At 37.2% G+C, this 12,037-nt stretch overlaps 1 protein-coding gene across 1 annotated transcript in view; it reads left to right on the top strand.

Moving 5' to 3' along the window:
- The first annotated feature begins 4,011 nt into the window (after positions 1-4,011).
- Positions 4,012-12,037, top strand: part of LOC141429284 (sodium-independent sulfate anion transporter-like) — a 46,543-nt gene continuing 38,517 nt past the window's right edge. Inside the window, exon 1 of the mRNA XM_074089574.1 lies at positions 4,012-4,187. Within this exon, the coding sequence (XP_073945675.1) occupies positions 4,154-4,187 (34 nt within the window). The 5' untranslated portion in view covers positions 4,012-4,153. The remainder of the gene's footprint in view (positions 4,188-12,037) is intronic.

Below are 12,037 nucleotides of genomic sequence, written 5' to 3'. Positions count from 1 at the left end.
TGCGCAAAACAATCTAGAAAATGGGTCATTCATTACGTACTTTAAGGCCTTAGTACAAAAAAAATGGATCGGGGAAATATATAGTTTTACCCAAAAAAATAAGTAAGAAATGAGCCAGTGTCCGATTCACAACCGAAATACATTATCCTTCGTGTTGTGTATTTACAAATAACATTGTTGTGACTTGTGTTTTATACACAATTAGCTTTTGCCCGCGACTTCGCCCGCGTGGAATTCGGTTATCGCGCGCTGTTCCCTCGGGAACTGTGCATTTTTCCGGGATAAAAAGTAGTCTATGTCACTCTCTGGCTCATAAACTATCTCTATGCCAAAAATCACGTCAATCCGTCGCCCCATTTCGACATACACATATCAGTCACGCCGACAGTGGTAGGTACAATAAAAAAAGTAAAAAAAGTTTTTAGGGTAAGTACCTCTTATAGACGTAAAGTGGGGGTGATTTTTTTTTCTCGACTACCCCTATATTGTGGGGTATCGTTGGATTATAGGTCTTTTAAAACCATTGGGGGGTTGGGGGTTGCTAAGACAATTTTTCTATTCAGTGATCTGTTTGCGAAATATTCAAATTTTCATTGAAATCGAGCGTCCCCCCCGCCTCTAAAATCTAAACTGTTGGGTGGAAAAATTTGAAAGAATTCAGAATGGTTGTATAGTAAATATATCAAAAGAAGGAAAATTATAGCGGCTAAGATTGCTTGAGAATTATTAGTAGTTTAAGAGTAAATAGCAGCCTAAGGTATAAAATATACCTAAACTTGGAAGATTCAGTAAGTACCTACACAATACGAAATCCTTAGAAAAAATATTATTTGATTTTTTCGTAATGGCTACGGAACCCTATCCTGGGCGTGTACGACACGCTTTTGCCCGGTTTTTTTACCTTAGCAGTAGAGTAGGGAGTGTGCAGATTTTGAGCACCGCAACCACTTATCCATTTCTGCTGCTCACTGTACATAATAAGTGGAATAGACGCGAAGTCTATGTTTGTATTTTATTCCAGAATTCATGACGCTGTTATTTCGTTTACAACTGTTTACTATGCTGCTAAGACCCTAGGATCAAACAGATATGATCCATTCATCTCAGTTCATTATGACAAGGTTCCATATAAGCTACACATATTTCATCCAATGAACGCTCAGCTTAATTGTTTAGCGTATATGGGACTTTGTCATTATAAGACAAGTGTTTGTTTACGAAAACGTTGGTAGGGGTTATCGCTGTTAATGTGACAGTGTTCCATAATGACTTAATAATTTCAGTTGGTGATTGCACAAATTAGATAATGCTGGATTCTCGTAATGTTTACAGTTAAACATTAGGTGTATATACATATAATCTTACTCGAAGTGCCGGTTTAACAGAAATACAAAACACTAGTTAGTGGTGTTCTTGTTTATGTCTAAAATACTAGTTTTTGTTCAGGATTTTGTCTGAAAAGAATTCGTTTATCGTTATACCGCTAGAATTACGCAATTTTCCAGATCATAAACTGTCTGTCTGATCTGTTATTGCGTGATTGAGAACAAACATTTTCAAAACATTAGGATAAAATAGGATAGGATAGGATCACATAAATTGATTGGGATTCATCAAGGACACATCCTTTTGGCAATGATGGTCTTTCCGAAAGCGCTGGTAGTATGTAAAGTGACATTTAAAAGAGCTCTTTGCTCTCCTACTGATTTGACTCATGTCTCAGGTAAACTTCTGATTATTCATTGTGTCCTAGTTTCGGTATAGTGTCATCATCCTCATCAGCCTACAGCAGTCCACTGCTGGACATAGGCCTCTTCCATGGCGCGCTACAACACTGTCTTCAGCCCGTCGCATCCATCCGCCGCCAGCGACCCTTTTAAGGTCTCGTCGTCCTTCCAGTGCCTGCCCTACACTACTTTTTCCCGTCCGTGGTCTCCATTAGAGGACTCGTCTGCTCCACCGTTCATCGGTCCTGCGACAGACGGTATAATTTACTTATATATACATAAAAAAATAACGATAATGCGACCACTCGCTAGTGAAATCCGATCGCCAATCATAGCCAATTTCATCATTATTTGCTGACCTATTTCTAACGCTTGTAAAAACGTTCGCGCAGACGCAAAGCCCGGCCCTGTTGCATCATGCTGCGCGCGCGCATTTGTTACCGTAAAAGTTATTCGTGGGATTGAATCGTTGGGGTGGAAACCGTTTCAGCGTTTTTAGGGTTCCGTACCCAAAGCGTCAAAACGGGACCCTATTACCTACTAAGACTCCGCTGGCCGTCCGTCTCTCTGTCCATCTGTCACCAGGCTGTATCTCATGAATCGTGATAGCTAGACAGTTGAAGTTTTCACAGATCATGTACTTCTATTGCCACTATAACTAAAAATACTAAAAACAGAATAAAATCAATATTTAAGGGGGGCTCCCATACTTGTTCAACAAACGTGATTTTTTTTACACATATGTTTTCCTTCACCGTAAAGCTCGTGGTAAATTTTAAATGGTACATGAATTTCGAAAAATGCAGAGGTGCGAGCCAGGGTTTGAAGTTCAAACTTTGAACCCATGAAACCTCTGCTGAGAGGCTATAGGCCAAACCACTAGGACGCCACGGCGGAATAAAAAAAATTCAACCACAGTTTTCAAATAAATTCTAATGAATGGCAAGCACAGTTACCTTTTTGAATGATATTATGACGGGATATATCATACTCGGTCGATAAAGCAGTTATACTGAGCAGAGCAAGCAAAAGCAGACCATAAGGTGGTCAACCTTTTCATTCCGCGACCGTACAATCAAAGAGACTGATCCATTGTGCTACTAATGTCATGTTGACATCCCATACATTTGCCAAAAAAATATTGTGAAATTAATGCTGAAAAGGTTCCACCCTGGTAACTACGCGATTCAGTTTCCGCGACTCTCCAGATCAAACGTATCGATACCTCAGTGTATCCTATTCAGTTTATACTGCTTCAAATACGTTTTCAAGCAGTCAGAGGTTATCGGCTAGCACAGAGTTCCCTGTGCCCTGATGCGTCCCACTTAGAGTTGAAAATCCCACACATCTTTAATCTTAAATTATCGTAAAATGCGAAAAATGTAAGAAAATAAATAGATCTTGTTAAAGGATTACTGATTGTGCGAAACATGTCGCGCTTACATCGACAAGAAATATGCCATGTTGGTTGAAAAATGCGCCTTTTAGTGGCTATTATTTTGTTTCAAAACTTATCTTGTTTTGCAGCTTGGTAAAATGACCCCGTCACGTTTTATTAGAGCAACGTCGGCCAATGTAGATCAGATTAAAATGTGGTAAAGAGAATTTTATTGATGTTTTTTTTATATATAAATTAACAACTGACAATATATCTTTCTTCCTTTTTGTTTTTCAAAGATCAACTTTTAGTTTCCCGCGTGTTACGTTACAACACTAACGCCATCTATGACTTTAATTTTGAACTGCTGCGACTTGTACTATTACTTATTCTGTGACCCAGGGCGCATTACGAATATAACGATACTGTGATGTTAACCCAGGGCGCATTACGTACGTTCGACATGTACAAGTTTTAAATATCAGTCGTACGTAGCTTAGGTCGTTTAGGCATTTGCGCCATTTGCCAACAAATAATAAAAAAAAAATACTTTTAATTGTTTTAATGGCTAAAATGGCGAACTTATCCCTAAAGGGATCTTTTCAAGCTAACCTTAAACATGAAAGGAAAACTTAAAGATAGGCGAACAGTAATAAAAAAAGTGCCAGTTTTATAAGTAAGTATATAAAAATGATTAAGTAAATTGTTATTCAAACCTTAAAAATACCATTAAAATATGTGTATTCATTAATTTTATGAAAAATTTAGAAAGGTACATAATTAAAACGTAATAATAATAAAAAGATAATAAATAGTATTGATGTTGCAGTCTTGCAGTTTATTATATTTAATAGCATTACTTGTGAACGCTCGCGTAACGTCAATGATGGCGCGTCAAGTTAAACGTCAAATACGGATACATAGTTGTAAACAACAACAAAGTACGTTTAATTAATATTCATATCAGTGTTATCCCAATTAGATAAAATTGCTCCAGCTGCAAATATACGCAACATTAGTAATATTCAATGCTACAATACGTTAGAAAATGGACGACGACGATCCAAGAACACCTTTGCTCGGTTCGTAATTTCACCTTTATTTTTCTATCGATAATTGAATTAACTCGAACGATATGTAAATATTTCTTTATCTGCCACAGTCACGCGCTTTGCTAGGCATGTATTTCTTTATACATGTGCTTTTTCTAGTGTGAAATCCTGTTTATTTGATCTTGAACATAGCCGTATAGATTCTATGTTAATTTTCGCTCAAGTTGATTTTGTAACTATGAGAGGAAGATAGTAATTATTACGTTGGAAAGATTTCATTTGAAGCCTTTGTTTGATAACGTATTTTTGTTATTAAACAAAAATGTCCTTCACTTAGATTTCACCTGCCTACTTAATTTTAAGCATATTATTAACTAAGCAAATATATCATAAAACCTGGATACCGTGTAGAGTCATTAGTGCCAATATCAGACACAACAAAGTGAACATAAATATCTGATATAACTCTATTTCTAGGGCCCTTAAGATATATTGGAAGATATGTTGGATATTTTTGCATGCTCCATTCTAGCAGATATTCCCCTCAAGGAATCATTTAATCAATTTCTTAAGGGCATGCATTACATAGCTGTTGGTGCCTCTTATCTATATAAATAAAAATGAATCGTAAAATGTGTTGCTAAGCACAAAACTCGGGAACGGCTGGACCGATTTTGCTTATTCTTATTTTGTTGTTTGTTATTGTCAGGAGAAGGTTTTATGGAAGAAAATTTAGAAAAAAATACAACGGGGGCGAAGCCACGGGCAACAGCTAGTTAAGAAATAAAAATACCACTGCTAAGAGGCAGTGCTTCTCCATTAGCGTATCTACTTTGTATAGTGAAAAACTTCATGCAAAATAGTAATACCTGTATGTAAAAAAACAACCTCCTAGTGGTTTGACCAATGGTCTCTCAAGCAGAGGATCTTGGGTTCAAATTGTGGCCCGCACTTCTAAAATTTACATTTCTGTGTTGAAATACACTAGTCTAGTTTGCATTACAATGAATAGATAAGTAAAATATTTAAAATGCTTCAATGTACCAAATCTGGCAGATGAACTTTATTTACATTTAGTTAAATATCTATCCAAACCAAGTATAGAACTTTGTACAGTTGTAGTGAATAAAATGTCTTGCCATCATACTTTCTCGGAACAGTTTGTATTTATATAATGTCTTAAACTATCGTGATTTTCACTCATAGTCAAAGTATCACGCACAGGACGTCACGCTAACACACACGAGTAATATTTACCTCAACGTTTCGGCAACATTACAGTGGCCGTGGTCACGAGTAGACTGAAGTGGGGGGTGTCAAGTCTGCCTAGTCTGTCTAGTTTGTATGTGTCTTGCTATCTCAATAAGCTTTAGTAAATTTTAGTAAGCTAGTTGAGAAAGCAATATAATTAAAAATAAGAAAAGAAAAAATATGATGGCAAGACATTGTCCAATAGATCTGTTAATTCACCTATTGACATTTATTCATAACAATGTCTCTTTTAAGTTGCTACACTCTTGACGGAGTGATTGTGGCTGTTGGTTGAGGGTCAATTGTGAATCTTGACTTCCTTGAGAAAATAGTGTGATGGTTCCTTTGCCTTCCGCACCTCAGTGTGAATCTGGAGTTCGTTGTTGGCAATAGAGAGTAGGATGGAGCGTCTGTATGGAGAAAAAAAAAAGTTGTTCATTCAAATTTAGTAAATAGGCCGCAATGGGCACTTTTACACATCATTTTTTAAACTACCAGCGCTTTCGGAAAGACCATCATCATCATTCAGAAACTTGGCAGAAAGTCATTTCAGTGAATCAGTCTCGAATACCTCCAAAAACTTGCATATGGACTAGTTTCTTACATAAACAAATAACAATTTTTAGCACTATTCAGTATTCAATAAAAAAAAAACCACCTTAAATTAGAGTGCTGTTGCCGCCCTCTATCACATTTTATGCTAACGCAACATGTTGCAATTATACTTTTGTAGGAGCTAACTTTTGTCACATATTAATATTATGTATGTAGCTACTAGTAAAGTTGAGGTCAACAATATCTTAAACACTTTAGTGCATTGTTTGCCTTCTGACAATGTTATAGTCTACTCGTGACCACGGCCACTGTAATGTTAAGATTGTTTTTTTTTTGGAATCTTTTTGTATTTTTTATTTCAATTCCAAATTTTTACTTTAGATGTCGCTAGTGTCGCTGCTTAAGTGACTAAATAAGAAACAACACAAGCTGAGATATGAGGTGCATAGGAGAAATTCGTGTCTGTATCGTTGTCCAGCGGTGGTGTAGCGGTATAGCACACGGCACGGAATGCCGAGGACCTGGGTTCGATTCCCAGCGCTGGTCTTATTTTTCTGGTTTTTCTGTGCATCTATATTTCAGTTTGTATTTTCGACACTGTAATGTTGCTGAAACGTCGAGGTCAATATTACTTGTGTGCGTTAGCGTGATAAGATTTTGACTATGACTGAAAATCACAAAAGTTTTAAGACATTATAATTTTATAGGAAAGTTCAAACATGAAGTGACTGGACAAGTAGAGTGTAAACACACATGTAGATGGTAGTGTAGAGGTAACAAAAGTCCTATTTTTCATATTCTCTAATTCAGATGCGAATATAGGTATTTTTTTATTAAATTAAAGGAAGGTCAGTTGTTTCGTCTCTTGCTCAAAACATTGAAAATTTCATGCACAGAGTCGTCCAATAACAGCTGTTCGTTATTAATAAACGGAATATCTCAAGAGCCATGAAAATTTAGGATTTTTGAGTCAACTTCTACTTTCAAGTAATTTCTGGCAATGAGGGCTATCGCGTATGAATTCGCCACTAGAGGCGCTAGTGTAGCGTGAGGTCTCCGAAATGTCAAATCTCATAGTTTTTGGGTGAGCTACGCGGGTTTATTTATAATTAGAATAATTTTGTGAATATTTTGCAATATCTGTAATTAATTATGGCCAATATGCGTTCCGGGGCAATGAATGTCTGTGTTTTGAGACAGTTTTGTCTTTCGGAAACCTTTGTCCTCCCTTTTTTCCGAACAAAACGGGGACTATGCAACACTGTTGCATGCTCGATATCTATATGGTACGGTTTTAAGGTGTATTAAATATTATTTTAATCTAGACTTTGTTTCCACGCCCGTAAGAATAGACTTTCAAAACCATACTTAAAAACCTCACGCAACAGTGCGCCATCTAGTGAGACAAAAAACGATAGCCCTCATTAACGTTAAGTCATGATACATCCAATTTATTACTGTTAAAAAGGGTGCCTTTCGCAAAATAGGTTAGGAACCGCTTTGACTTCGGGCTAGGCCTCTAATGGTTTAGTCGATGCAAAAGTAGCATGTAGTGTTAGCCCTTAGAGAGGGGTCTCACTGGTGCGTTGCGTTGCGTTGCGTCGCGTCGTCGCAACGGATCAACGTATTGTATGCCGCATAGAGTTGTGGATAACGCTCATTTTCGAGGCTTAAAGACTCGAGCCCTTAAGACTCCAGAGTCTTAAAGACTCGACTATATTTGACATTTAAATTGGCTTATTTTACGCGTATGGATGCAAGAAACCGTCTTTGCGGCCTTTGAGTCGTTAAGCCTCGAGAGTCTTTAGGGTTCGAGTCTTTAAGCCTCGAAATGAGCGATTTTCACAACACTAATGCCGCACCAACGTTGCGTTGACGTACGCCGCCCTCTGCGCAGCAGCATCACCCGCCCCGGCGCTTCGTCTCTTGTCCGTCTCGCAGCGTCAACGCTGCGACGACGCAACGCACCAGTGGGCCCCGTCTCTAAACAATTATGGTGTCTGGGAATGATAGATAGATAGATAGTTATTTATTCAGAAACAATATACATTGTGTTTGAAATACAGGACAAAAATTAATTAAATATTTACATTTAAGTTACAAATGTTACAGACAGAATAATACTATTTACACATGTCAATTATTATAATTAGGCAACTTATTCAGAATATTAATTATTATTATATCAGGTTTCTACATTACATAGCTATTTATTAACATAAATTAAAGGCATTTTATTCTACAGTGTAACAAACTGACACATCAGCATCTTTTGTGTCAATAAACTTTACATACACTACAATAAATAATGATACTTATTATCATTTTCATACCGCAATGATAAAACGCTTCACCATAGGATTATCCGTAATCCTCTTAATTCAAGTATTTGCTGTCATCATTGCTTTATTATATTACTCTTAATTGCTATTTAATCTTTTGAATTTCAGACGTAAGCTGAGATTAGAGATAAAACTACTTTGTTGTAGAAACACAGGGATAGCGATAGAAAAAACTTTGTCAGTTAGTTTTTAAAATAAAATATGGCACTGGCCAAAGACAATTTTGCCAGTGTGTGTTTGCCGTTGTTGTTAAAAAGTTCAAGAAAACTGACTCGAATCTAAATAAGAAAAATGTTCGATAAAAAATTCGAAATTCAAAAAATTCCAGAGACTTATAGAATAGACTGGCAACTCTAAAATTGATAGGTAAAATTTTGCTGTCGCGTGTAATACTTATTTGATATGGTCATTAACTTTTTATTTGGCCAATTATTTGATGATACCGTCTAGCGCACGGCACTGTCACTCTAACTTAAGCCATTGCGAAACCGCTTTGTGCGTGTCGGTGGGCAAAAAAGGAACTATTGTAGTCGCTTACTAAAAACACAGCAGTTGTGTAGTGGTGGCGCCCTCGTCGATGGCAGTAGTAACTTTGTTTGTTTCTGTGGCACGCAACCCGGAAAAAATAGTCTTAAACCTATTTGGATGTTTAAAAGGAGTTTTTTTTAATGAGACACATTGTAAAATGGTTTTTAGTTTACTGTAGATGTGTATTGTGTGTTATCATGTTCGTGATATCTTGCATTGTCGAGGTCCAAGGGTTCAGCACGCGCCGAAGATTCTAGAAGGCGAAGATCTAGGTTCGATTCCTGGTTCCCAGTGTTTTTTAAAATGTGTTCTAATTAGAGCATTTTTACATTGTCCGATCCGATATCGGTATCGGACGACGATACGATATCGGGGAAAGTAAAAATATGTACCTGTCTTTCACATTATCCGGCCCGATATCGGATATCAGAGCCGACACCGATTGCTACCGGCACTATCGGACGCCGGTTGGCTGTCGGACGATAATGTTTGTATGTATGCTATGCGTGTATCTAAATTGTCTCTGTGTGTGTAGAGTCCGATGCGTAGCGGCCATTTTGAGCCGACCGTATTGGAACGTTTTTTCGGAAATTGGCTATCGGGTGTCGTCCATCGTCGTCGGATACCGATATCGGATCGGATAATGTGAAAACGCTCTTACAGTATATTTAAGTAAATCAATACGATTATCTAAAGTTCCTTGAACCTTGTTAAACTTAACCATAGACAAAGTATTAAAACTTTATGTGTTTTGTTTAAGTTTTAAGTAAAAAAGATAAATTATTTTTATATTATCTGAGACTGTCTGGGATGCTTTTGGATTATTCTTACGCAATAAAACTGTTTGCCGTTTGTTTTATAACAAGGAAAAACATCAAATGTCTCTTGTCATCATTGTTCTTACTTTATTATTCTAATCTTCTGATCTCATAATTAATAGCGTCCCTAACTGGAGCTTTGACGAAGATGTATTGCTAAAATTACTTCAACGTTTCGACGATATTGTAGCGGCGAGGTCTATAGTTAGATGGAAATATACAGGATGGCTCATATAGATTGGTCAGTATGGGAAAGTCTGTAACTATAAGACATACGAATATCTGTTCTAGGAACCATCGATTTAAGTAACAAGAAAGACTGCATTCATACATTTAAAAAAAACTTTTACTCAGTTCGGGAATCGAACCCGGTCGTTTTGAAAAATTAAACATACAATATTTCTATTTGGATATCGGTAGTGTCGGTCATATCATAACCAATAAATGTTACTATGAAACACGGTATGTAGTATCTTTAATAGTGTAAGTTTCATTTTTCAATACGTCCGGGTTCGATTTGGAGCTGAATACAAGTTATTTTAAAATGTATTTATGAATGCAGTTATTCTTGTTACTAAAATCGATGACATGGATCCTAAGAACAGATTTTCATATGTCTTATAGTTTCAGACTTTCCCATACTGACCAGTCTAAAGGAGCCATCCTGTATACACTCATCAAAGTTCACACAATTTTCAACAACTCAATATTGGCAATATTATATTACTGAGTCACAAAACATCTTTCTAGGAAGAGTATCCCCAGACTTTTATAATGTGTGTAGATTCAGAGTTACCGACTCATACTCACCCAGCTAAGCCGGTATAGTCGAGTCCAAAAATATGGACTTATCTAACTTCAAAAATATGTACCAACAGAATCTTATTCAGACGTTATAAAACCGTGGTAACATATTTTTGAGTGGTTCGAATAAATAAGTATTTTTGCACTGGACTGTACCATAGCAGAACTACGTGACACTCACCTTTGACCGCCTGATACGAAACGGTTAGATTTTTTTAAAACATTTAAACTCTATAGGCAGTTAAAATACTTAAGATAATGGATATCTCGTTAACTCAGTAATCAATGAATATTTAAGAGGTTTGGCTTTGATTATGTTATTCATTTCGACAGGTCTTTGGGTTCCTAATTTCTTTTTGATTAAAGCAGGCTTGGCAGATACAGCCCTATACCTACAGCAGGCACCTGTGGTATTTTATAACCGAAATATTTGTTCACACTTAAATTGTACTATGCATGTATGTTGGTAACACAGAAACATGAAATTGAGTTTACAGATAGCAATTTTATGGCGAAAAACAATGAGGTACCTACCATTATTTCACAACAACTAAATACAAAATCTAAGAGGTTTAAAAATCAAAAAACCGGGCAAGTGCGAGTCGGACTCGCGCACCGAGGGTTCCGTACACATTTATAGGTATGTAAGTAAACGGGAATCGTGTCTTGAAGATATTTCTCGCTTTTTCCGAGTGATTTAATACTACCAGTGTATGCAGAGCCATACTCTTAAGCAAAATGTACGCAGTGTGGGGTCAGATTATATTGGTCAGTGATATTTACAGACAGACATAAAAAATCAAGGTTTTCAGACTTTTCTAGTTGGTTGTGTTATAATAGCTACCTTCATACCAAAACGCTTTTAATTGCGTTGGCTTGGAAGTTTGATTTTTACACAGCTCCAAGGGACAGTAGACCTCAGTATTTGATATAAATTTCAGCTTGATACCTCCACGCGTTCCCGAGAAATAGGGTATTGACAGACGGACAGACAGACAGACAGACAGACAGACGGACAAAAAGTGATCCTATAAGGGTTCCGTTTTTTCCTTTTGAGGTACGGAACCCTAAAAAATAAGTACTTACCCGATTATTAAATTGATGACCGATTATCGTGAAGTAACTTAAACTTCAGCAATCGCGACCCCATTCAAAATCGTGACCGGCTCGAATATTCTCATTAATAAACCCGACTGTCTAAAAATAAACTTACTATCCGGGCGCAGTGACCGGAAGAGAGCCACCATGCTTTACGATCTTGGGTTAGCTCTTGCCAGCCTTTGACCCCGATATCCGGAAGGTTTCTTTGTACCTTGCCCCTCCAGCGGTGTCTGGGACAACCTACCGTTCTACTCTACGTCCACTCGGTCGTCCCAAGTCCGCTCTGTAAAGAGAGAAAAAGTCCAAAAATCCTGGATTTCAAGACAAATCCCGACACATGGTCACTTTGCACCCGAGTTTTTAAATTGCACAAGTTTAAGCTTGTACGATAGAATGTTTTAATTAGTAACAATTGGTAAAAAAGCCATGGTGGCCTAGTGGTTTGACCTATCGCCTCTCAAGCAGAGGTTAGTGGGTTCAA

The sequence above is a fragment of the Choristoneura fumiferana genome, chromosome 6 (genome assembly GCF_025370935.1).
Source record: "Choristoneura fumiferana chromosome 6, NRCan_CFum_1, whole genome shotgun sequence".
Lineage (NCBI taxonomy): Eukaryota > Metazoa > Arthropoda > Insecta > Lepidoptera > Tortricidae > Choristoneura > Choristoneura fumiferana.
Note: the sequence above shows the minus strand (reverse complement) of the source record. Positions and strands in the feature narration are given on the sequence as shown.